This window comes from Lutjanus erythropterus, chromosome 6 (genome assembly GCF_056507025.1).
Source record: "Lutjanus erythropterus isolate fLutEry1 chromosome 6, fLutEry1.hap2, whole genome shotgun sequence".
In the NCBI taxonomy this organism is placed as follows: Eukaryota; Metazoa; Chordata; class Actinopteri; order Lutjaniformes; family Lutjanidae; genus Lutjanus; species Lutjanus erythropterus.
This window is the reverse complement of record NC_139322.1, coordinates 42,613,391-42,640,734: the sequence shown is the minus strand read 5'-3', so window position 1 is coordinate 42,640,734 and position 27,344 is coordinate 42,613,391. Positions and strand designations below refer to the sequence as shown.

Here is a 27,344-nt window from a genome sequence, read left to right as displayed (position 1 = left end):
AAAACAAAGTCAGTTAAGAACAGCACATATTTGCAAACATCTAAACACAAATCAGATCGGAAAACACCAGCCTCTCACTCACTTCACAGGTTCAATCTCAGCTGACAAAACACAAAATTCTCAGGTGATCTCTACTGCATTGGGGAAAATGGAGCAGCAAGGACAATAGAAAGGAAGAGTGAGCGCATGACGAGGAGGAGGACGAGGAAGGGGAGCCCACATTTCTAGTGAATCCTGGCATTGTCATCTTGGAATAGGCCTGTGCGGTATATATATTATATATATATATATATTCGTACCAAAAACCGGTCTTTATTTTCGTTATGATATGAATTTTTGTTTCAGCGGGGACCCATTTACTGCTGCACACAAACACCACAGACGTGCTTGCTTCAGCGTGTGCTCTAGGGATGTTCCTGGCGACTAATTTCCCTGTCTGTTTAGACTAGTTGAGTAGTCTAACACTAACAAAACACTCAGAAAGCAGTTAAAATTTAGCAGAATTTATTAATTTATAATGTTAAACACTGTCCAAAAAAAAATAGTGTGTTTATTTAGAGCCATTTGAAGCCATTAATCACAGTCTACGATCGCCAAATCGTACTTTAAATACAGATGCGCTACTTTGCGCTGTGCAATACAAGCCTTACACATTAATGTACAAAACATGACAACAACTCACTAAACCAGACCGAAGAGGGTCACAGTGTCTGGACCCAGAGCTAACGTTAGCTGTCAGCCTGATACACAGTGTGGCTAACGTTAGCAGTGCTAGCAGCAGCAGCTGCTCTGCTTGCAGGTTAAGTGTGTGTGACTAGCGTGTGACTATGCTTTGACTTCCAGTTGGCCTGAAGAGTTATACAGCAGGTGTTCCCACACTGACACTGGTGGAAGCCAACAAACTGACACTGTGGGTGTGTACAAGGTGTGACTTATCATTATTATTATTACCTCTGTCAGGGCATCATGCGTGTGAGTGTGTGAGTGTGTGCGTGTGTGCATGATCAACAGTGCTTGTCTGAAGCCAATCTCTAATACTACTTAATGTATCAGTCTCATTTTTTTTGAGAACATTCATGACTGTGTGCTGAAGGACCTCTGTGATTCACAATTGTGGGAAAAGCCTGAAAAAAAAAACATCTTTTTTTTAATGCCTTTATAATTTTATGGCCTGACCTATGAACACAATATCTCAAGGGAATTTCTTAAAACTTGACACAAACGTTCTCTTGGACTCAAAGATGAACTGATCAGATTTTGGTGGTCACAGTGACCTCACACAAATATCTAATATGATAAAATGATGACATTTTATATCCAAAAGGTCAGCTTCGTCGTGACATCACCATGTCCGGTCCTCTGTAGAAAAAGTCCCTAAGACAGCATGTTTCTCACTGGAAATGATTCACTGGAATCACACATGCAAAGTGAAAACTTTCATTTAGCCAAAAAAAATACATTTAAATTCTTTTATTAAATCCCTTCAAAGTTGCAGGTCAATACAGTGGAAAGTTCCACTACAAACATGATATGAGTGTGGACAGACATGGATGTAAACTGTAACTTGACTGGTTGGTGGAGACAAACAACTGTGAGGCAGTAATTCTATTTTTTGACTGCTCTGTCAAAGGGCGCTTTTGAAAAAATATCTAATTGTAGTTATTTTTTTACTGATATTGCAGTTGCAATATGATTTGCAATATTAGAGGGAATGATTGTTTTTACATTACTATTCTCATTTCATTGAAAAACATATTAAAGGACTGATTTCTGCTGTGATCTGACCAAACAATATAGAACTGCCATGATTTGTTGAATTGTTGAGTAATTAATTTATTGATTAGTTGTCAGCTATTAAAGTGCTTGGCAACTATTTTGATTATTGATTAATCATCATCATCATAGTTTTGATCTTTTTTTTTTAAGAAAATTGTCCAAATTGTCTGATTTCAGCTTCTTAAATGTGAATATTTTCTGATTTCTTTACTCCTTTCTTATAGTAAATTGAATATCTTTGGGTTGTGGACAAAGACATTTTATAGACCAAAAAAACTAATCAATTAATCCCAAAAATGACTGACAGATTAACTGATAATGAACTTAATCATTAGTGGAAGCCTTACACAGATGTTTCCTTCAGTCTGTAGAATCTGGTGTGTAGGCAGTATGTCTCAGCAGCATCATAATCATTTTACAAACGAAAAAAAGGGGTTTTATCCAGTATTGCACCTCCTGTGATCTGAAAACTGCAGGAGACCATATTGTGACCAATATAATTTTGATTTTGTTCATCCCTTCTCTGTTTCATATGACCATTGATAGCAGAGGCAGTGAACATTTTAATGTTGGCATAACACTGAAAATCTCAACTGGTTGCCTCTGGCAGTTGCAGCGGCATTGCAGTAGGTTCTTCACCATCTGCTGCCTGGCTGAAAGCTGCACTCTACTGAGTGATCTCTTATTATTTACAGGAAAGGATCATTTTTACATCATTATTCTCATTTTCACTGAAAAACACATTTAAAGTGATTGTCGTATGTTTTCTTTTCAGGGATCTGTATTATTTTTAGGGGAACTATTTTCTGAAGTCTAGAGAATGATTTGCTGGCCAAGACATCTCTGCAGCACCACAATATTTAATTTAACACGATACTTTGACACATATTTCACCTTTAACAAATATTGCACATTCTGCTATTTGAAAATTGCAGTAGACCTTATTGCAAGTTTGCTAAAATTTTAATTAACTGTTTTGCCCTAATTTTGATTCCTCTCATTGACTATAAAGTCTGTCAGCAGGCAGACCATCCTATAGGATACAACATGACAAACAGATTGTTGAGCAGTGCACAGCTGAGCAGCATAACAAACAACAGCCATTGAACACAGAGGATTAGAGGCTGTTTGTAGAAGAGAGATTACAGTCAACATATGGCTTTTAAGCACTAACCCTTCACCTGTCACTCATCATTTGTACCACAACATAGACATACAAACTCATGTAGCAGGGCTGAATTACCAACTAGGTAAGGCAGGCAATTGCTCCAGACCACCAGGGGCCCCTAATAGCCCCAAGTTCAGTGTGTGTGGCAATTCTGATGATTTTTTGCTGTGGCTTTCACCTCTCAGGCTTAAATAAAGGCATCCCATAATTCTGATTTACAAGTGACAGTGTGTAATTAAACTATACATCTTACAAGACACTGAAGTTGAACATCAGTCAAAGAAAAGGCAGTAAAACAAAACTCTTGCTCATAAGCTGATCAAGTACCAAGGAATCACAGTACGGACTAGGGCTGAATGATACACACATAAAAAAATCATATTCCAATTATTTTGACACATACTGTTATTATCATATGAGGCACGATTTGTGGAAATGGTTAATCATTTTCACAATATGATTTGTAGGTCAAGGCATCTCTGTAGCACCACAATGCTTCAACTCTAATAAAATGTCATGACATTTTACCTGCATCAAAAAATTGCAGTTTGGATATTTGTTAACATTCCGATTAACTGTTCAGCCCTAGTACAGACACACCAAAACATTTTTATTGTACTTAACAAACAGTGTCTCTTTTGCATACTTTTTCTCTTCCAATATATGCGCTGGGCACAATATAGAATAAAAAAAAAATGTAATTCATTCTTGTCAAATATGTTGGTGGTATTGTGCTTATGTATCATTTTCAGATTATAAAAACTCTTACATGTGGATGTCTAAAGAAGAACTGACAAACCTAGTTTTCAACATTATTTCACATTTATTAAATTAATTTGTGTTAAACTGATTTATCACACACCTAACACCGGGCCACGTTGTTTTTCAACTGGGGCTGTTAAGAATCTGGTGAGTCAATTTGTATCACGATACAGAGGTTACAATTCAATATATTGCAAAATATTACAACACTGTAAGCAGGATGATATATTGCTTCTTTTTAATTTAAAAACATCATTATTATAAAGAACATTATAACATATATAAAAATATAAAATAAAAATATATTTAGGGCTGCATGATTAATCAACATATCATCAACATCGCTGTGGCCAAATGCAACATCCAAATTGCAGAGGCAGTTTTTTTGTGAAGTAAAAAAGTGTGACAAACAGCATTATAATAAAGTACTGTAGCGCTGCAGGGATATCCTAACCTACAGATCTTGTTCTCCAGATGAAAGCTGTTTGTTTGGTACAGACCCCAACAAATATCACATCACCATACATTTATTAGTTTTATCAGTGAAAATGAATATTGACATACAAAAATGATCATTCCCACTAATCATGAATTATTTGCAATTACAGCATCTGTCGTAGTATCTGCAATATTATTATTATTATTTTTTTACCATATTGTGTAAATATTCTGTGGAGTCATAAAATCACTTAACCATGTTGTGCTAACAGTACTTGAACACTGTCGGTTTCCAGTAATAGATTGCAGTATATTTACTTCAGAGGCATCCAGAGTTCACTGTGCCAATCGTCCTGGCTGCTGCTGCTGCTGAACTGCCTGGCAGGTAGATTCATGTCAAGGTTGCTTTACAAGCATATGGCGTGCACAGGCTTGCTCCTTCTTACACAGCATATGGTAACTAGGCTAGTCGGCCTTTCCTCAGAACAGCAGGGGATTAATGAGTCAGACGACTGCCTCCCTGAGCCTGCCTGCATGTGTTGAGTTTAGACCTGACATTTCTTTACATCAGTTTTGTCCCCAGTGTTGGACACTAGGGCTGCACAATTAATCACAACCACAATAAAATCACAATATGACCAAGTGCAATGGTTTGTTTGGTACAGACCTCAATAAATTTCACATAAATGATTTTATTTTTTTTTCAGTGAACATGGACCAAACCACTAATCGATTACTGGAGAAAAGAATTGACAGATTAATCGATGACCCTATTGTTCATGCATTGCTATCTTGAGGAAGCAGAAAGTGACTACACAAGTGACCAACAAAAACCAGATCTAAAGTATTTTCAGAAGGCACATACACTGCATGTCACACACACAGGAACAGGCAGCAGTGCTCCTCCTCAGTTAAATCCCGGTGCATTTGGGCAAATGCAGTCAAATGGAGTGGTTGATGGGACAGAGGACTGGGAGACAGTGGAGGCAGAGGTTCCTCGTCTCCTGACATCATAATGCCACTTTTGGCATTGTACAGCTGTTCCCCTGATGTCAGAAGATGAGGACACGCACACCGCTACCTTAATGCCTGCTTTACTTCAGGGTGCTTTGGTAGATTCCTTCTGGTCCTGTAGATAATTGGTTCCCAACCTGGTCTGGTCCAAAAATCCCAGGGGTTTGACTGCTCTGACATTGCCAAAATTAGATTTGAACATGTTAACTAAAATAGGACTGCAACTAACAATTATTTTCATAGTTTATTAATCTGTTGATAATTTTTTGATTAATCAAATAATAGTTGTTGGTCTTGTAAATGTCTTGTTTTAGTCCCAACCCAAAGATATTCAGTTTACTGTCAAAGAGGAGTAAAGAATCTGAAAGATATTTACATTTAAGAATCTGAAATCAGGCTTCAAGGAGAAAAGAATGGAAAGGACTGCTATAGTTGGTCTGCTCACTCACTTTCACAAGCTGATCTGTTTCCTCAGCAGAAAAACCTCCGCTTCTCTGTCATTTCAATAGCAATGCGCCAGGTTCACTGTTGAGATGTATTATGGGGATGTATGGTTTTTGAAACTTGACCCATACTATGGTCCACAACTCTTTACATATCTGCCTGGAGTGCGCCTTTAAAGGAGACATATTATGTCCCTTTTCCACAAGTTAACACAGGTCCCTGACATCTCAAGGCAATGTCTGTACCATGCTTTGGTCAAAGTAGCTCAGGGATCAGGCACCAGAGCCCCTCTCACCTTAACCAATAACATAATGTCATACAGTCTTTAGTTGTGGTGGTAAAATCACTCACAACCTACTACAAGTCACTCAAGTGTGTACTGCATTACTGCTGCTGTAGGTCATGCACACAAATGTTTTCTCGACAAAGGGGGGGTGTGGCTTAACGGCAAATCATATTTTTCATGCAAATCTCTCCAAAGACTAACTATGGACATCCATACTCTCACGTTATTTTAGAGTGTTGATAAAATTAGGATTGGGCGATTGGACGACTATATCGTCTGTTGATGATGGGCTGAATCCATCGCTGATTGCTTTTTTTGCCAGATTTTTAGAGTGATATTTGTAATTTTCTTTTGCTAATGTAATAGTCTGCAGAGTGACACCTCTGCTCTGCAAAGCGCTCTCATCGACTCTCATCTCAGCGGCAAAGTTCACATCCGCTCAGCTGACCATAAGTGCACTTAGCTGGGTGACGAGTGAGAGGAAAACAGCCTGCAGTCAGACTCTTTAAACTCTTTCCCCACGGTAAAGTGAGGATTTATTTTGACCAAACCCGAGTTGGTGATTGTTGGAAGAGTGGACAGACTGACAAAGACAATTTTGGTGAGTTTTACACGTTTTTCTGTCGAGTTTAAATTAAGTGTGTTTTCCGAGGCGTTAACGAACCAAATGTATCCACTCAGCTCTTCTGTCCACTGAGGCTGGAAGCAAATGTAGCGAGCTGTGCTGTTTGGTGCAGCCAACAACAGAGCAGTTTCCGTGCTTATTTAGTCTAAACATACCTTGTGCCCTCTGGTCTGGTTACCTGATGCTTGCGGCAAAAAAGAATGGTGGACGTTCACGAAGGTGGTTGTCAAGCGTGTGTTCTGAGCCGGAAAGTTACGTAACAAGTCGAGCAAATACTGAACAGCGAGTTGAATCCTGTGTATTCAGATCTAAGCAGACCACAAAAAATGACTGGGTTCTTTGATTTCACATTTTGTGGGTTGGTCGACATCCCAGATTCCCAAATATAGGTGCTAGAGCAATGGAAAAGTGAGTTTTGCATAATATGTCTCCTTTAATGAAACAAGACATTGGGCCTCATGCAAGAACATTTTCACATTCTTATCTTAAATTTCTCTTTTTTTTTTCTTCATACGAAGCGCTCAGACGAACATGCCACATCAGATTCAAGACATGCTCGTAACTTCAGGACCTGTGCAGTGCACGTACATGAGACTTGTAAATTAGCACAATTAACGCCCCAATAATGCCATATAAGGCTGCACTCCCTGCCCCATATGTCAGGAAGTGTTCATTCATGAAAATGGCATCAAAAAGTAAAATGAAAAACTTAATGAGTTTGGAGTTTGACATCCTGCTTTCAGAGATCCATAAAGTCTGTCATTTTAACAGCGTTAGCAGTGGCTAAAGCAAAGAAACAGGAAAAGTGAATGCCATAAAAGAGAGCTACTCTACTTTAAGGTACTGTGGACACTGTGAAGATATAAAATGCCTAAAAAAGGTGAGGAAGATTTTGTCACTCTATCTATGGTTCACGAGCTGCTGGAACAGCAAAAAGCTTTTTACAAGGAATTACTTGAGCAACAAGAGAAGAGCTACAAATCATGCCTTCAAGTGATTGCTGACTCTGTGTTTGCCTGCATGGACAATCTTGTTAAAGATGTATTGAACATGTCCAAAGACATTCAAGATCTTAAAGCTAGCCTCCAATTTTCACAAGCAGACTTGGATGACCTGCAAGCCACCAAAGCATGCAGCACTGATAAAATCCAAGTTCAATCTCTGACAGCCTTGCTGATTACCAAACTTCCATAAATAATCTGTTTGAAAAAATGGATTATTTGAAAAAATCAGTCAAGAAGAAACAACCTGCTAATAGAAGGAGTGCCAGACTCAAAATCTGAATGTTGGAGTGAGACGGAGATCAAGGCAAAGAAAGTATTCTCTGATCACCTCAAAATAGACTCCAAGCTCATAAAAATTGAAAGATCTCATCGGACTGGAAAATATGACCATGCTGGACGTCCCAGATCCATTGTGGTCAAACTGCTTTGATACAAAGCCAAGGAAGAAATTTTGAAAAGAGCAAAATCCCTTAAAGGACTTCCTCCTCTTCGCACTTCCTCGGCTCAAGAAGACACCAAGGTCTATGCAGCTACTACAATGAAGATGAGTTCAATATATTCACTAATAGTTTATTAGATCAAGGGCATAAAAATACGTTTTCAACTCTTCATTTAAACATATGCAGTTTACCAAAAAATTATGACCATTTTTTCCAATATCTGTCATCTTTAAATCAAACTTTTTCAGTGCTTGCTTTATCAGAAACATGGCTCAATGATGATATAGCATCTGCCTATTCAGTGTCACATTATAATGCTGTGCATTCATGCAGACAAAACAAAAGGGGTGGAGGAGTTTCAATCTTTGTTGACAATAATTTTCAGTTTAGTGAGAGACAAGAACTTAGTAACAGCTTTGACAAAATTGAAGTAGAATCCATTTTCATAGAAATACCAACTTCCAGTAGTTTTGGTGGGAAAAATGTTATAATTGGTTGTATTTATCGTCCACATACTGATGTTGGTATTTTTAATGACGTTCTGTCTTCTACTGTAGAGCTGATAAGTAACAAAGGAAAGGTGTGCATTCTTCTTGGAGACTTTAACATTGATATACTTAAAAGAGAGTCTACTTTTTCAAATGAATTTCTGAATATTTTTTATGCATCTTACTTTCATCCTCTCATCTACAAACCAACTAGAATAACAAACAAATCTGCAACTTTGATTGATAATATATTTACAAATTATTTTGATCATATGATCAGTTCTGGATTATTGTTAACTGACATTTCTGATCATTTTCCAATATTTCAAATTTTCTTAACCAAAACTAATCCACAAGACAAGACAGGACAGGATGCTGAATTGGCGAACCTTACATTTATGAACATTTTTACATCCATATTTGATAAATGTTTTTCACTAGTTGAAATAAACAGGAAAAGTAAGTCTAAAAATTCTAAGCCCTGGATCCTGCCAGGTCTACAAAGATCTTCAATTAAAAAAAATAAATCATACAAAAAATGTGTTGTTAGTCCCACCCCATTTAATATTGATGTTTACAAAAAATATAAGAATTATTTCACAAAATTACTACAAACTGCAAAAAAAAAACTACTTTTCAGAAAAATTTGAACAATTCCGTAATGATACAAAAAACACATGGAACCTCATTAACAAATTATTGAATAAGAAAAAAGCCTCCATAGCTATCCCATCTCAATTATCTGATGGTGTGAGAAATTATACTAATCTTCCTGACATAACAAATGGTTTCAATGATTTCTTTGTAAATATCGGTCCTTCCTTAGCTAAAGACATAGAGAATACAGATGAATCTGTCTTGGTGAATATCACTGAGCAGTATTCTTGTATCAGTATGTTTGATCCCCCCACCTCTAAAGAAGTACATGACATTATACTGGATATGAAAAATTCTGGTCCAGGACATGATGAAATAAGATCTAGTCTTGTAAAGAAGGTAGTCTTGTCTATTGTTGAGCCCCTCACCTATGTTCTAAGTTTATCCCTAAAAACAGGTGTTGTACCAAGCGACCTTAAATTAGCTAAAGTCACTCCGCTATTTAAATCAGGTGATTCTAGCACATTTACTAATTATCGTCCCATATCTGTTTTACCCAGTTTTTCTAAAGTTTTAGAGAAACTAGTATATTCAAGAATTAAAAAACATTTAGATGAGAGCAACATACTGTACAGCCATCAATATGGTTTTCGGAAAAAAATGTCAACTGAAATGGCTCTTTTACAGCTTGTTCATAAAATCTCTACAGCTTTAGATAATAAAAAAATTTCTCTTGGCATATTCTTAGACTTGTCAAAAGCCTTTGATACTGTTGATCACAACATCCTTATTGCTAAATTACAAAAATATGGCTTTCATGATGTTGCTCTGTAATGGTTGACTGATTATTTAAAGGACAGGGAACAATATGTATCTATAAATATACAAAATTCAAATAGAGCTAAGCTGCTTTGTGGGGTTCCTCAGGGTTCCATTCTTGGACCTCTCTTGTTTTTGATATATATGAATGATTTACCCAGGGTTTGTAATAATGTCCTGCCTCTTTTATTTGCTGATGACACATGTCTTATTACTTCACATGAAAAGTTTGGCACACTGATTCAAGAAGCAAATGAAGAGCTGTCATCAATCTCTAAATGGTTTCAGATGAACAAACTCTCTCTCAATATAAATAAATCTAATTTTATAATATTCTGTAATAAAAATAAAAAGTATACAAAAGAAGAAGCCAAATTATTTATAGACAATATTGGAATTACTCAGGTTCCTCATATTAAATTCCTTGGTGTCATAGTAGACGAAAAATTAACATGGAAATACCATATTGAATTTGTCTGTAAAAAGACTATGAAGTCAATTGGAATTTTGAGTAGAGTTCGTTCATTGATAAATCATTCTTGTATTCTAACTTTTTATTACAGCTTAATTTATCCTTATATTATGTACTGTAACACCGTGTGGGCTGCCACATGTCCCACTTTTCTCAGTATGATTTTGTCAGTTCAGAAGAAGTTTTTGAGAATGATGAGTTTTGCTAAAAAATCTGACTCATCTGCTCTTCTTTTCAGAAAATACAAACTGCTATCAATTTCTAACGTAAACATATACCAGACTTGTGTGTTCATGTACAAATATGTACACTTAACTCATCAACTGCCGAGCACTTATCTGAATTTTTTTAAGTTTTCATCAGACATTCATTCTCATTATACAAGACACTCAAAAGACTTCCATCTCCCATATTGTCGAACTTCCCTGAACCAATACACATTGAAATACAGAGGACCATCTCTTTGGAATAATTTACCTACATCTCTACAATCAATTTCTACATTATCTTTGTTCAAAAAACATCTAAAAAAAGTTTTTAATGAGCAAATAGCAGTTTTAATGAGCATTTTTTTTTCCTTTTCATGTTTGTTTGTTGTTGTGCTGTTGTTGTTGTTGCTGTTGTTTTCGTTCATGTATCGCACCCTGTATACTTTCATTTCTGTATGTCAGTTTTATATCTATTTAGTCTTGACATCTTGAAGTTGTCCATGTTAATTATATAGGGGAGGTATCTTCGTAAGCCTTTTTGGCTTCCAACCTCTCCTGCACAATGTTTTAATCTTTTGTTATTTTATTGTCTTCGTATACATATATAATGTGCAAATAAAATGAACTAAACTAAACCATCCAACAGGGTCAAACTGCACGGGCATCACGGACATAGAAGACAGGAAGTGAGGATGTTCGGCTGGACAGAGACTTCATGAACCTGCAGATATACAGCCAATACACCTGACAGCAGGTAACAATACATCATTGAGTGGCTTTATATGTAAATCACAATTATATTATAATTTGAAATGTAATCAAACATGATAATATCAACAAATAATTATGAAGTGTAACTTATTTTTCAAACTCAAAATGTCTTCAAAACTTCTGTTGTGATAACAGCGGACTGACAGCACAAGACTCTACGAGGTCTGGAACTCATAACTTGTGTTCATATCTGAAAGAAAATTCAAAATACTGTTGGTACGAGTGGCACATTCTCTCTTATTGAGCTGATGAATCCAGCATATACTATAAATGTAACAACACAAGTACTATCAAAAACTTATATGTTAATCTGTGGAGAACAAGGTGCAAGGCTATTTAATGTCATTAAAATTCATTATCACTATTTAATGATTTTCCATTTTCATCTCCCATAACACAGTTACTTTAACTGCAGTACAACTGAAGCAGATCTCTCTCTCCACTCTCCTGTTTTTGTTTTTTGTTTGTTTTGAGTAAAATGTTTTCAGTGGGAGTGGAGGTGCTGACTGTGACTAAAGCCTGGCTCAGCAAATCTAATTAATCAATCATCAACTGTCATCATTTGAAGTCTAGGTAAAGGATATTACAGTCTAGAAGAATTCAAACAATGTAAATGATACCAAACACCAATATGGCAGTCGAAAGACTCACCCAAGGGATGACAGACAAGTGGATGTGGAGAGGTCATGCTGGGTCCTTCTCAAGGGTCGCATCAGCTCCTGTGGACACACAGACCACCTCATCAATGACTGATTCATTCTTCAGAGAGATGACCAACAGTTGACATGTGACATGTCTTCCTCCTATTTAGGGGGACAGGTCTAGGTAAGAAACATGTCAGTCCAGGTGAGTCAGCACTGTCTCCAGTAAACAGCCACTGCATGTTACAGTGACTAACCAGCCAACAACTCAGTTTAGAGTCACCAATTAACCTAGCATGCATGTCTTTGTCTATAATGTCTATCATTATAATGTTTTTTATGATACAAACTATGGTTGGGAGGGACAGCACAGTGGTGCAGTGGTTAGCACTGTTGCCTCACAGTAAGAAGGTCCTGAGTTTGAATCCCCCTGTCCTGGGGCAGGACTTTTCTGTGTGAAGTTTGCATGTTCTCCCTGTGTCTGCGTGGGTTCTCTCCGGGTTCTTCGGCTTCCTCCCACAGTCCAAAGACATGCATGCTAGGTTAATTGGTGACTCTAAATTGCCCGTAGGTGTGAATGTGAGTGTGAGTGGTTGTCTGTCTATGTGTCAGCCCTGCGATGAACTGGTGACTTGTCCAGGGTGAACCCCGCCTCTCGCCCAATGTCAGCTGGGATAGGCTCAAGCCACCCGCGACCCTTCAGGAATAAGCGGTTACAGAAAATGAATGAATGAATGAACTATGGTTGGATGAATATATCATCTACAGATGATGGGCTGAATCCATTGCCAGTTTGCTCTCATCCAACAGCACAGGACACACCCACTCAGTCGGACCATGAGTGCACGGAGCTGCAGAGTCAGACTTTTTGCACTGTTTTCACACTGTGAATTAAGGATTTAATTTGACCAAACCAGAGTTGTGGTTGTTGGAAGAATGGACAGAATAAAAAAAGAGAGTTTTGATGAGGTTTACACGTTTCTCTGTTAAGTTTGGATTACGTTATCAGTTCATGAGCCAGTTAAGCTCGTCTTGAACTTGAATGGTTGTATTTATATATCATTAAATATGTAGTTATATTTATGAGTGTGGGAATATTTAATTTCGTGACACACTGTGAGTTTATTTTGTTTATTTGACACAGTGAACGTAACACAGCGTATATAATGTAGTAAATTTGCTGCTTGCACACATCTCCCAAGTGAGACTGGAGAGGACAGGAGGAGGTGGGAGGGGGGACATTGTCAATCGCTGATTGATGGGATTTTAACATATCGCTCAACCCTGATACAAACATTCAAACATGCCATGATCATGACAATATTACAGTGGAGGACTTAGTTCACAATGGGAAGCCAGTTCAGTAGTGTGGAGGTGGTCTGGTTACAAAAGATCAGAAGAACAACAAAGCAATAATAACATGTCAGAAGTGCAAGAAGACAGCAAACTAGTTTCACAACCTGAAGCAGAGCTGGTTGAGTAGGAGGAATGTTCAACAGCCATTGTGAGTTCTAAACCAAACATATTTTCCTGTAGTTTGTCATACCATCAAGAACATGGTTATTGCAGATTACTCTCCAACAGACCTGGGTAAATGTGGCCCGGGGACCAGATGTGGCCCACTGAAAGGTTTTGCGGAAAAACAAAATGGAAATGGAAATACAAAAAATTGAAAATCTAGCAAAGACAGTAAAAAGCATTTTGCTTACCACTGAAGCATTATCAGACATTTATTTTTAAAGGGGTCAGTGCTGTGTTCATTGGTAATGATAATAAACCATGTCTGTTAAACTGTAACTTTATTCACTCAGTGCTGTCCATCCATGTTGTTTATGTTCTTCTTCTTCTACTGTTGCTGTGACTATCATTACAACCTGTATGCAGCCTACATGCTACACTGTAAAACATCAAGTTTTGGACATTTCTGACAAAATATTAGCTCACAATTCATCACACGGCAATTCAGAAAGGGGGACCAAGAGTAGAAGTGCCCCATGCAGAACACTTACAACCATTCCATTATTAGGACCTTATATTATGTTTCTGGCCCTCAGCACCCTGATCATTTTCTCATGTGGGCCCCCATGAAAGATAATTGCCTGTGCTAATATAATAATTAATTAATTAGTATTATTGTGATATTATTTTAGGGCCATGTCACCCACCCCTAAATTTGAGTAATGCAAGCATCCGGTTTTGACAAGGAAAAATAATCTGTGGAATAAAAAGGGTGTATCTCTGGTTCCACTCTATCCATTTTTATCCTTTTTTCTTTAACTGTCCATCATGACCCAGACAATCTTACAGCACTGTGATGCTAAATCATCTCAGCACTCTGTACTAAAATTGTGCATTCAATACAAATACTCATGTGTGAAAATTGTTTCTATATTTCAGAACAAATAACCAAATTTGAAAATAAGCTTTTAAATGACCCTGAATAAACACAAAGAAATTAGAAATAAATGTTCATTATATAAATTAATACTAAAATGATAAAACACAAATAATGTGATGTATTTCAAAGCAGAATTGTAAAGGATGTCCTAACCTTGGGAAAAGTGTAATTACTTAGACATTCAGTAAACATATGCATATATACATACAGTATACACATGTTGACAGACACACAGGTGTAATGCAGAGCAGACGTTTGGGAAACCAGTGTTTATCACGTGGACAACTGGCTTGTATTTTGCTGCATTTTGCCAGAGGCAACGTGAATGTGTTACATTCCTTTACAGCAAATCCAGACGCGTCCTTTCTCAGACTGTTATTCAACCAGATGACGAGCCACTTAAACATGAAGCCACAGCTTTTGATCAGTTTCTTAACTAAGCCCAGGGCCTGTTCTTACCACCACAAAATCAACACTGACCTTTCAGTACTGTAAGTCATATTATTAGCATCTGAAGATGTAAATGTTCAGATAAAAGACTCTGAGAAGAACAATCTCTTGTGCCAAACTGGATTAAGATAAAAATAGATGAATAATTCAGCAGGCTATAAGGAGAAAAAAGCCTCCATTCTGACAAAGATACTGTGGGCAGCTCAATGGACAATGGCAGAGAGAGAGGGAGCCGTGCCATCAGCTGTGATGAGAAAACAGCCTCTGGATTGTCCACAGTAAGTGATCTACTGACTCCCACTGCAATGACAGCATTCAGTTAAAGCCCAGAGACAAACATGGAAACTAGATGAAGGCACATTCTTGCATAATGTTTCACTGAAAGCTGATGAATTCTGTTGTATAAGATGAGAGTTTTTCCTAGTTAGGACCAGGGCCTACAGAAGACAATGTCAGCTGGTCACTTCTTCAGCCAGACGGACCTGAAATTTAGAACAGATATTCATGGTGCCCAGAGGGTAATTCATAATGATTTTAGGACCTTCTGGCCTTTTGTGTGATGCCACCATTTAAAAAGTGTCCACTTGGTCTAGAGGAGAGGCTGAATTTCATGAAATGTGCTTTGTGCATGTGTGGTCTCAAAAGGATGAATTCTCTAGCTGCCACACTGTGTTAGAAAGGTATTATTCCACCACCATAACAGCTTCAATGCTCCTTGTCATATTCTCATGGACCTCTCCACATTTAGGGGCCTCTGCAGGTGTGGTGGAGAGCTCTGTCTAACAATGTCCCATAGATGGTACATTACATTACATACATTAGGTTGAGATGTGGTGACTGACAGACCACAAACCTCTTAGTGATTTCTCAGTAACTGTTGGATGGATTGCTGTGACACGTGGTGCATGAATCTGTGGTTCCCAGAAGATGAGTACTGTTGACTTTGTCCATCCACTGAGCTCTCCTTTAGCACCAGCAGCGTCAGGTGCTCATGCTGATTGAAGGTCAGGTTTAGTTTTTTAGTCCACAAAACACTGCTGGAGTTTCTCAGGAAAACAGCGTTGCAGAATCTCCCAAACAATGGAAGTGAATGGTGACCAGTTTTCAAATGCAAAAAAAGCGTCCATACTGCTCATCGGGTGCCATCCAAATCTCCTAAAGCCCCGATATGCCAAGCTGAAAAAAACATCATTTACACCATGTTTTTAGCCTGAATCTTGGATCTACGTTCACATGCATATGCACACTGTCTGAACTGTGTGTGTGTGCTGTGAAGGTGTGGAAAAGACCTGTCAGGGCTTTAGGAGACTTGGATTACACCCAACCAGCAGTATGGAGGAGCATTTAATGTTTTTTTATCTGTTTTTTTTTTTACATTTGAAAACTGGTCTCCATTCACTTCCATTGTTTGGGAGATTCTGTAACACTGTTTTCCTGAGAGTGAGTAGATAATGACTGGATTTTTTATTTTTGGGTGCATTATCCCTTTAAGAAAGTTTTCATTTGTTATATAAAATATCTCAACATTTACTGGGAATTTTTGTGCCTTTTTTGTACAGTCTGTACACTTGTGGTTCCCAAATGATGTGTCTTACTCTCACACTTCACTACTACATGTTTACTTGATTTTTCTTCTTTAATGCTATCATCAGGTCAAAATATCTGCTTTCTGATATTTGGGTTGACAAGCAAATATTTGCAAAAATGATTCCCATCAGGCTGAGCTGCACTTTGTGTTTACTGCTTATTAGCATGCTAACACCACTGTAGATTCTTCAGTGTTGTGGATCTCAGAATGTGGAATGGATTCAGACAGATCTTACAGCACAAGCCAAGAGTGTGAAACATACTGCCCACATTCATGCTCTCTCTATTCTTATTTTCATTTGAAAACATGTAGAGCTGCAATGATTAATTGATTTATCAATTATTCATAGATTTTGATTGGTTAAATCTGTTTTAATTTTTTAGGGTCAAATTTCTCTGATTTTAGCTTCTTAAATGTGAATATTTCCATATTTCTTTATTCCTTTATGACAGTAAACTGAATATCTTGAAGTTGTGAACAAAACTACTGTTTAAGGCTGTCATCTTGAGCTTTGGGTTCCATCATTTCCTGATATTTTATAGACCAAACAACCAATCGATTAATTGAGAAAATAACTGACAAGTTAATCAATGATAAAAAATAATAATTTACTGCAGCCCTACACACTAAATACACACACATGCACAAACAGGACCTACAGACTAGAGCCTGACTGATACATCGGTTGACCGAATTCATCAGCATGATATTGTTATATCACAGTTATGTTGGTCTTTATTGTTATCGGCACATGTTGTCCGATATACACGTATATTAAGAAAAAGAAATTAAAAAATAAGAATTTGTTAGCTTCATAGGCATCATTTTATTTAACTGATTTTCTTAAGGTTTAATGAATACATATATTTTGCTCTGTTTGTGTTTCTTTATTTACACTCATTTGTAAATATTAGAAATAGCAGTGAAACACACATTTTTGGAATGATCCCTCAAAAGTGGTTAACACTTGTGTCAAAGATATATAATGGAGGCAGGATATTTTACAGTTTATTGTCAAAAAAGATATCAGGACACTGAAACAGTGAACCTTGTCTGTATGTATGTGTGCAGATATATATTCCATACGTTGTATTCTGTTTAATGAATATTGGCCAATATATCGATATCAGACTTTTTTACTCTCTAATTTCAGTATCAGCACTTTAGTATTGCGATATTCTATTTCATGATACTGATACTGTCATATCACTATACATGCAAATATTCCTGGCTATGGTTCATTTTGGTTTGTGTTTAGAGTAGATAAGTGTTGTTCTCTAGCTTCACTGTGTATAAAAAAGTACAATTTTAAATCTTCAGTCTCCAGGCTTTTTTTGGAATTGTTTGGAGTCAGAGTGACTGGGCACAAGTTGCTGATGTCGCTGCTGTTGTTGTTATTGAAGCAGAAATAGCTGCAGAAACACTGACATTACATGGTGAAGACACACCTCAACATGAACCTGCAGTCATGCAACTCTTCTGACAGGTCACATGTGTTCATAAACCCTGACTGGTTATATTGATCCTTATCAGCTAGTCATGCAGGAAGCAGGATGTCATGTTGCTTTACCAGTGTCTTCTTATTCAAATACTTGGCTTCTGTATGTCATCTTATTATTACTTATGTATAGATCTGTTTGCATGTTTTTCTTTAATTATAGTTTGAAGTATGTAGAATATGGTGAAGTCATTTTATATTATGAACTACTATACTTAAAGGGATAGTTCACCCAAAAACAGAATCTCCCAAACAATGGAAGTGAATGGTGAACAGTTTTCAAATGTAAAAACACAACAGAAAAAAAACATAAAATGCCTCCATACTGTTCATCTAGTGTAATCCAAGTCCCCTAAAGTCCCAACATGCTGTTTGAACACATCACACCACACACACAGCTCAGACAGGGCATGTACATGTGAACGTGGCTCCAAATGATCTACAGTGGAGATTTAGACTAAAAACATGGTGTAAATAACATTTTTTAGTCAGTTTTAAGGTATTTGTGTTTTGTTTTGTTTGTTTTTTTTTTTTTTGTTTTTTTGTTTGTTTGTTTTTTCTGTTTGAAAACTGGTCACCATTCACTTCCATTGTTTGGGAGATTCTGTAACTCTGTTTTCCTGAAAAACTCGGCATAAGAGTGAGTAGATAATGACTGAATTTTCATTTTTGGGTGAACTATCCCTTTAAATTGTAATCCTTCTACCATCTCTCTATAATACTTTTAACTGTAATCACGCCAATTTTATTTGGATGAATAAAACCCTATTGGAAACTGTGTACCTGGGCATTATTAATATTTTTTCACATTTCAACACGCCAGAACTCTCCATACAGTCCAGCTGTCCTCCGTGCGGCTTCCTGACTGCCCGTCCCCACTGAGTCCTCTGTGACTCTGGAGACACCAAGTTCATATAGAAGTTCAAAACATTTCTCATGTGTGTTGTGTCCCGTCCAAACGTTCAGAGTTCTGTACAGAAAAGAAAACTAACTCCCTGTTAGAGACACAGCTCACCTCACTGTCCTGCTGCAGTCCACCGGCTGTCCCGCAGCGTCTTCACACTCCTACTCCACAAACATGGCTTTGGTTGAACACAAACTTCTCCAAGAAACTCTTCTTTCTGTCCAGGGTGTCCCCGTTGTGTTTCCGTCCCTCCTCCTCCTCTTCCTCTCTCCGTCCCGCTCTGCTCTCACAGAAAAGCTTTAACAACAGCCGGTGGAGTTTGGGCGGAGATTTAGCTTAACATACAGGCAGCAGATACTGTCAGTGTGTCTGCTGAGGTGACCGTCATGTTATCAGACAACACTGAGACACTTTCTCTCTCTACACCCAGCGTTCACCGAGAAAACCAGCCGCGCTGAGCGACAACGAGCAGCGGCACCATTATCAGCCTTCATCGTCGGCTTTGCTTGGCGCGCTGTGTTGTCACTGCAACAGACTGAACGCCAGATGTCGCTGTTGGGTCTCTGTAACTGACCGTCACCTCCACACCTCACTTTCATTCAGGAACTTGTCCATATTCCTGAAAATATGTAGTTAATAACTTGGTCTGATATAGCACACGTTTTTTTGGAACAGTATATTTGTTGTCTTCACGTAAGATGCGAACAGGAAGTGAACTACATCTAGAAGTTGAGGTCTGTGCCAGAACTCAACAGGACCTGACGGGCCCAACAGGTTTTGGGTATTTCTCACATGTGTAGTAGTATTATTAGTATTAGTAATATCAGTAGAAGAAGTGGTGCTATTTTTTATTTTATTTTATTTTATTTTATTTTATTTTATTTTTCTTCCCAATTTTGTCTTACCAATTCAAATTCCCTACATGCATTGTCCCTATTGTTTTTTAACACTGTAGCAGAGCATGGAAACATAGAATGGTAAATTCACCACAGATTTCCAGAATGATCCCCAAAACAAATAATCTAGGGCTAAATGGGATTTGTGTCTCTGTAATCTCACATAAATTATCATAAATCATTGCCCAGAATTGTTGAACTTTGTCACAGGACCATAATACATGAATTAAATGCCCTTCCTCAGATTTGCATTTCCAACAATTTGATGTGGGTAACAGTCCTAGTCTAAACAACCTGGAAGGAGTCCAATAAAACCGGTGTATAATCTTGAATTGAATGAGGCGTACCCTTGCGTCCCTTGACACTACTTTCACATTTTTACAAATCCTATCCCAATCCTCATCACTGAATGTCAGGTTCAGATCCCCTTCCCATATTTTTTTCAAAGCTAAAATGGGCCCATTACCAAGGTTTTGAATCATCATAGAATAATAGACCGATGCTTCATGCCCTTTTTCAAAAATCTTTAGAATCTTATCTTGAAATTCTGCACTTTGGGGACCTGACGTACTGGATCCAAAAATCCCTATCAACATATGGCGGAGTTGTAGGTACCTAAAAAAGTGAGACCTAGGAATACTGAATTGTTTCACTAAATCCTCAAAAGATTTCAATGAACCATTATAATACAGATCCCCCAAAGTGACCATACCTTTCTCCAGCCATACCTTCCAATAAATAGGGAATTTACCAATTCATAATTTTGGATTCCACCATATACTTGAAGAGACATTCAGAAACGGATCAAATTTAAGTAATCGAGAAACCTTTGTCCAAATTAATAAGTCAGAATTATATTAATAAACTTGATTCAAATGTTTGCACAATAAGTTGACAATGACATTTAAGTATCATAATAATGTTATGTATATTAAGTATATTCATATATCATTTTATGTTTATATCTAGTAGAGTGTTTTAGTGCTTCAATTTCAAGGTCCTATAATTTCATGATAAAAAAGGTGGTAATTACCAAGTAATATATTTGACATTTATCTACAAATTACCCTCAAATCTCATGGTAAATATGTGAAAATTTGCAAAATGCAGTAGGTGGTAATAACCATTTCACTTTTTGGATTTTTCTTTTACATTAACCACAAATTTAACCAAAATTACATGGTATATACATGATAATTAGCAATATCTGAAATTTCCTAGAAATTATATCACTTTATTGAAAATTACCCTAACATTATTTTAAAATTATATTCCACTGTCTCTGAATAGGAAAATGACAATCCCTACCAACTGGCATGAAAATAGAACTTGAATTATCACAAATTTGGGGTTATTTGCAGGTAAATTCAGAGGAATTTCATATATTTTGCTTTGTAATTTACACCAACTACATGAAAATGGTATATGCTAATTAGAACATAATTTTGGGGGTAATTTCTGAGACATTTCATATTACCTGTATATTACCAATTACTATTTGCCATGAAATTATGGGACCTGAAAAATGTCATGAAAAAGTCAAAAGTGACAGAAATAAAACCTGACATGAAATCTAAGTTTTATTGTGCCAATATAAATGCCATTATGAATTTAAAAATTGACTTTTTTTTTAAATAGGCACTTGAAACAGATAGATCTATATTGAAGTAAAAATGTATCAATAAAATTTTACTGTTAAAAAAAATATTTTAAAAAGCTCCACAAGAGGGCGCTCTGTGATAAAAGGTCTTGCAAAAAGTCATGACTGGGAGGTGAAAGGACAAGAACAAAACACACTCACAACACTTTTGGCTGTGTTAATTATCTTCCTACAAGATGTCATTTACAGAACTTACTTTATAATATGTTTGATAATTGTTCAGAATCATCCCAGAGAGAGTGGTCTTGACAGTTGCATAATAATGAATATATGAATATTCATGCTCAGTTTCTACTTTGATAGATCTTTAAGGCCCAATTCTAAGTTTTCCACATTAGTTTGGAACAGGAACACAGCTCTCACTGAAATGCTTCACTGGAGTATTACCAGACTGTAATTGAGCTCCATGACCTGCATAATCTAAGTGGACAGGGCGGTGTGACTGTTGCTTTGTCGTAATCTATAGTGACGTCTCCTTCTTGCTGCTTGTCAAATACATTGACACAGCAGTAGTTACTGGGTGAATCACAGTCATATTTCCTGCATGAATCACTTCTTCTCTCTCAGCAAGTCAGTGCCTTTGACTGCTAGTTGGAAGCAAAAAGTGAAATTAGATTCCAATAAAGATTTTTTATACATGGTTATCCTGGTCAAGCTTGCATGGGGACTGGAACCCTTCGGGGGACGCAAGAGATGTGGTTTAAAGACTGGGTCACAGAAGCTTTCATTTGGGTCACCAAATAAATAAAAGACTATAGAAGAAATTCTGCAAAATGTAAGATTTATATCTGCAGTACAGCTTTCATAAAGTATGTAAAATATGTACATTGTTTTACTGATGAGAGGAAAAAACAAGAGGCTGTTAATTCTGCCTAAATGCACTGTTTTAGTCTCATTTATAAAGTAGGCTAAAATGTCCTGTACTATAAAAACAAAAAGTTGAGAAAACTCAAAATTATGAGGCAAGTTACTTACTACTATTTTTGAGTTTTGAGCCTAGCTGAAACTCTTTAGTTTAAACAAAAAAAAAAAAATCCCAGCTAATAATCCAAAAATGGTTTTAAGAAATTAAAACTTTTAAATGTGTTGAGGTGAAAGTGAAAAATAGTTAATATTCTTTTTTTTTTTCTTGAGTTAGTGAATTTCAAAGACTCAAGTTCAAGTAAATTGTCTCAACTAAAGATTAGAGGTCAACAAAAATTCAAAACTTTTGTTTGATACAAGACTCAAAACTTCATTACAGTAAGTTGCCTTGAAATTTTGAGTTATCCCAACTTTTTTAAAGATTTGTTTTCATGATGAGAGAAAGTAAAAACAAGATGACTTGTTAACTCAGCCTAACCACATTTATTTTTCATGCATGCATCAAAGTAATATATGGTGATGCAGAAATGGCAGTGAAAATGGTCAGGAATGTTCATTTCTGTACAAATGAACTCTTCCAAAGATTTATTGATCAAGGCCTGTTGTGATTTGGGTTGTGATGGTTTGTGATTTTTTAAAAACGGGTTCTCAGGAAAAAAGTTTGAGAAACACTGGTTTATAGGGTGAAATGGCAAGTAACCCCCAAAAAACTACTTAATGACAGTAACTTGAGTATTTGTAATTAGTTACTTCCACCCCTGTCTATACCTACTATAATGGCATAGGCTTGAAAAAATGACTGAATTCAGCATATGGAAAAAAAAAGTTTATTTATCTTTGTCAACAACCCACATGCAGTTATATAGTTTACTTGTTTCCTTTAGGGTGTTAATGTTACAGACTTGACATAGTCCATTTGTCACTTCAAACTGAGAAATACATACAGAGATACACACAGTTTAACTGTCATGAAGGCAAAATCATGCATATCCCTTTGTCTCTTTGGTTGTGTCTTCAGTTGGAGATAAAACTATGATCCAACAGGACGTGGTCACACTACCCTGATGGGGAAATGACACAAACACAAAAAGGAACAGGATTTATCATAAATGACTGCTCATGTAGCTGGATTATGTTTATGCATATTCTTCTATGTTAGTAGTTTTTAGAGCCTGAAGTGTTCATTATAATAATTATAATAAGAGACAGTACAAACATCATAATGATGCTTTTGTTATTCAATTGTAGGTCTAGTGTACTAGGATCGTCACTGTGTCAATAAAGAAGTACTTCATAATTTTGGGAAATACTATCTGGTTTCTTTTCAGTTAAGATGCTGAGATCAATATCAGCCTCATGTCTGTGCGAAGCACAGCACTGGAGTCAGGACCTGGTTAGCTTAGCTTAGCACAAAGACAGGGGAAACTGGAGAAATAGCTGGCCTGCCTATGTGCAAAGAAAACACACTAATGACCTGCTCTGATTAACATGTTGTGTCTGCTGGTTTTAATCTGTGCACAAACAGAACCACAATAATGACAGTTTGTGATTTTAGTGGGAGTGACATGATGGAAGCAATTTCTTGATTTAAAAAAAAAAACAGCTGTGTGCAATATGTTAGCACAGTGTTGTTGTCACTGTGGGTGCACAGAAGCACTGAGTTTTGGGACCATGATTGCATGTATAGTCAGTACTACTGTCTTATTTCTGATTAAAAATATTCTAGCCAAGCCATATGTTTTTTATAGTGACTAATTTGTAGTTGTGCAAACAAACTTTTGACCCTTTTGACCTTCATCTAAATCTTAATCTAATTTCCTTCGGCCACCCTCAGCTGCAGTCATACCTCTTCCATTGTTGCATCCCAGACCACTGGCGTTTCCTATTCGATCCATCCTGGCTCCAAAGCAGCTTGAGGCCCGTTTCCTGGCAGTCAACAGCAGGTCCTGCAGGCGGCTCCTCTGACTCGTGGTCCTGCTGTGGCCCTGACCTGGTGATTGAGATTTTTCTGATGTCAAAGATTCTTGGTCCCCCTCCTGGTCCAGGCTCCATCCTCGACTGACCTGGTTGAGCTCAGGCTCTTGGTTTGTCCCCTCATAATCAGCTTCAGAGTCCTCCTCCTGGGCTGCTTCAGCCAGCGTCTCCTCAAAGCGCTCCAGTAAAGACTGGTGTGGACACATTAAGACACTCTGGTTACATTCTGTCAACAGGAAAAACATGCTAATTGAAAAACAAAAGCCCTCTAGAATCTGTAATGAGAAACAGCCCAAAACTTGGTATTGGGCTATTGGGCTTGTGGGACTTCACCCAAAAATCAAAGTTCAGTCATTATCTACTCACCTTCATGCTGATTGAAGGTCAGGTTCAGTTTTGTTAGTCCACCAAACACTGATAGTGTTTGACAGGAAAACAGCAGAATCTCTCAAACAATGGAAGTGAATGGTGATCAGTTTTCAAATAGGAAAAAACAACCAAAATTAAAAAAAACAAAACATAAAATGCCTCCACACTGCTCATCTGGTGTAATCCAAGTCTCCTAAAGCTCCAACATGTTGTTCACTTGCATGAACACACCCTGTGAACTGGGTGTGTGTGTGGTGTGACGACATGCATCCACAGCAGTGTTGTGTGGACTACAAAACTAAACCCAACCTTCAGTTGGCATGAGGGTGAGTAGATGATGACTGAATTTTTATTTGGGGGGGAACTATCCCTTTAGATAGATAAAGAGAAGTGTTTAAAAAAAAAACACTATGGTATAAAAGTTTTATATGAGACCAATAAAATAGCCACAGCACTGTATCCACCTCCACTGAGTTAGGGTTGGGGCAGAAATCTCAAAACCTGGACAAATGAAACCAAAGCTATCTGCATACCCAGAAACCACTGAAAATGTTTTTTTTTTTTTTACAAGATGTAAAAGTGAGGAGGTTCTAAGTGATGTGGATTAACACTAGAGTCCCAACATCTACTGTAAAACACCTCATCTTTTGCCTGAGGATACAAAAAACTTAATTGTGAATGTTTCAATTGTGAATGCAGACAGAGGTGATGTGGTTCCTTACCTTGAGCTGAGCCAGGTCACTGGTAGAAGAGGGCCTTCCCAGTATGTGGCTGCTAACCAGTGTGTGCTGACACAGCAGGACCAGCAGGCCCCACAGGACCGCAGTCCTCATGTTATCCTTCTGCTGCTACTGCGGGTGCTACAGCCTGCACCACCACATTTTATATACATGTCAGCACACACACACACACACACACACACACACACACACACACACACACACACACACACACACACACACACACATTCTGACACCTCTGCATGATAAGGCAGCTGGTCAGATGTTCCTGTAAGTGGTGCTTGGTGGTAGGCGTGTGTGTGTGTGTGTGTGTGTGTGTGTGTGTGTGTGTGTGTATGTGTGTGTGTGTGTGTGTGTACAGTATATGTGTCTGTGTATCATCACCACTGAGGAGCCAGCAGTGAGCAGGCATGACCTCAGGAGCCATCTTGGAGCTCTGAGCTCAGGCGTGGTGTGTATTGACAGGAATGCAGCATTCACCATGCAAATACTTAACACTGTCTGTACTCCTGAGCCTGAAGTATACCATAGTAGGTTAACACTGCTGCTCCTGAGTTACAGAGACATTACAAGGTTTGGATTAGTAGAAGAAACAATGTTAATGGAACCAACAACATTTAGTCCTACAACATATTTCTAACCTTAGCCGATGGAATTTCTGTTTAGGTTTGAGTTTGTTTCAGTTTGTAAGAGAGGGTTAGTTAGGGATAGTTCACCCAAAAATGAACATTTAGCCATTAACTACTCACTCACATGCCGACTGAAGGTTAGGTTTAGTTTTTCAGTCCACAAAACACTATAAACAGCTTTGCAGAATCTCACAAACAATGGAAGTGAAGGGTGACTAGAGACTGGCTTTCAAATGGAAAAAAAGAACAGAAAATGCCTCCATACTGCTCATTTGGTGTAATCCAAGTCTCCTAAACCCAACATGCCAAGTTGACTAAAATATTATTAAGTTTTAGTTTTTGTTTTCAGTGTGAATCTTCACTGTAGATCTTTAGCTTAAAGCCACTTTCATGTGCACATGCACACTGTCTGAACTGGGTGTGACGGTGTGCAAACAGCATGTTGGGACTGTAGGAGACTTGGATTACACCAGACAAGCAGTACGGAGACATTTTTTTTTTTCCAGTTGTTTTTCTATGTTTGAAAACTGGTCACCATTCACTTCCATTGTTTGGGAGATTCTGCGACACTGTTTTCCTGTGAAACTCCAGCAGTGTTTTGTGGACTAAAAAACTAAACCTGACCTTCAATCAGCATGAGGTTGAGTCTATCCCTTTAAGAAGGTTTTAGCTGCTTGTAAAATTCCATATCAGTCACGCCCAGGCTCCACCCTCTACCTTTACCTGTGCCTACCTCACTGACCCGACAGTGGTGTTGCTGCAGTGCTGCTACTGCCAACCCCATCTTTCTACACTGAGTTTGTCTTTGATAATGGCCAGTGATAGCATGTTTCATTTTTCATTCATACATTTAATTTCTCTATAGTTTTGTTTCTTTAGTTTAGACAGAAAAAGTTTAAGAAGTGTGTGCTCAGTTGTGAAGTCTGTATCTGTATTCAGCAGTGGTGGAAAGAGTACTGAAAATCTGTACCAGAACCAGTCCTGTTACAATGCTGATATTTTACTCAATTACAAGTAAAAGTACTGGTGTTAGAAAAATAGTTCAGTAAAAGTACAACGTACAAAGTATTAATCACAAAAACTACTAATACTAGAGTATTAGTTACTTTTTATGCATTGACGTTTAATGTACTATGAATAGGGCTTTGCAAATGATGTGTTTTTTCCTTAACCAATAGTTGTAAACTAACAATTGATTATCCTTGAATAATTTGTAAGATACAAAACTATGTCAAATAAGGTGCAATTACAGTCACAACTACTGATTAAATATTGATTAATACACTTTTAATTGGTTAAATTCTGAACAACAATTAATCTATTAATAATGAATCATTAACATCTTTCTCCAATCCTGTGCTGCTGCAGCATTTTGACTTGTTTTCTGGTCATACGTCCTGGTTTTCATTGGTTTGTTTGT

General features: G+C 37.4%; 2 protein-coding genes across 2 annotated transcripts in view; both read right to left on the bottom strand.

Annotated features, from left to right (window-relative positions):
- LOC146326240 (rho guanine nucleotide exchange factor 10-like protein) overlaps nucleotides 1-19,293 on the bottom strand; it is a 67,758-nt gene extending 48,465 nt beyond the window's left edge. Inside the window, exons 1-2 of the mRNA XM_084722000.1 lie at nucleotides 18,904-19,293; nucleotides 11,965-12,032 (exon numbers count right to left, since the gene is read on the bottom strand). Of these exons, the coding sequence (XP_084578126.1) occupies nucleotides 11,965-12,001 (37 nt within the window). The 5' untranslated portion in view covers nucleotides 12,002-12,032; nucleotides 18,904-19,293. The remainder of the gene's footprint in view (nucleotides 1-11,964; nucleotides 12,033-18,903) is intronic.
- A 3,730-nt stretch (nucleotides 19,294-23,023) lies between these two features.
- nppa (natriuretic peptide A) lies at nucleotides 23,024-25,432 on the bottom strand. Its single transcript, XM_084720089.1, has 3 exons — nucleotides 25,278-25,432; nucleotides 24,059-24,377; nucleotides 23,024-23,273 (listed from the first exon to the last, which is right to left on the bottom strand). Exons 1-3 carry the CDS (start codon nucleotides 25,386-25,388, stop codon nucleotides 23,269-23,271), a joined length of 435 nt encoding a protein of 144 aa, XP_084576215.1. The 5' UTR covers nucleotides 25,389-25,432; the 3' UTR covers nucleotides 23,024-23,268.
- Between the last annotated feature and the right edge of the window lie 1,912 nt (nucleotides 25,433-27,344).

Excerpts from the sequence above, each read along its gene's own strand:
- nppa (XM_084720089.1), bottom strand. The coding sequence starts at position 25,388 with ATGAGGACTGCGGTCCTGTGGGGCCTGCTGGTCCTGCTGTGTCAGCAC. Across the intron at positions 24,378-25,277 it reads GTGACCTGGCTCAGCTCAAG|TCTTTACTGGAGCGCTTTGA; the intron begins GTAAGGAACCAC and ends TGTCCACACCAG.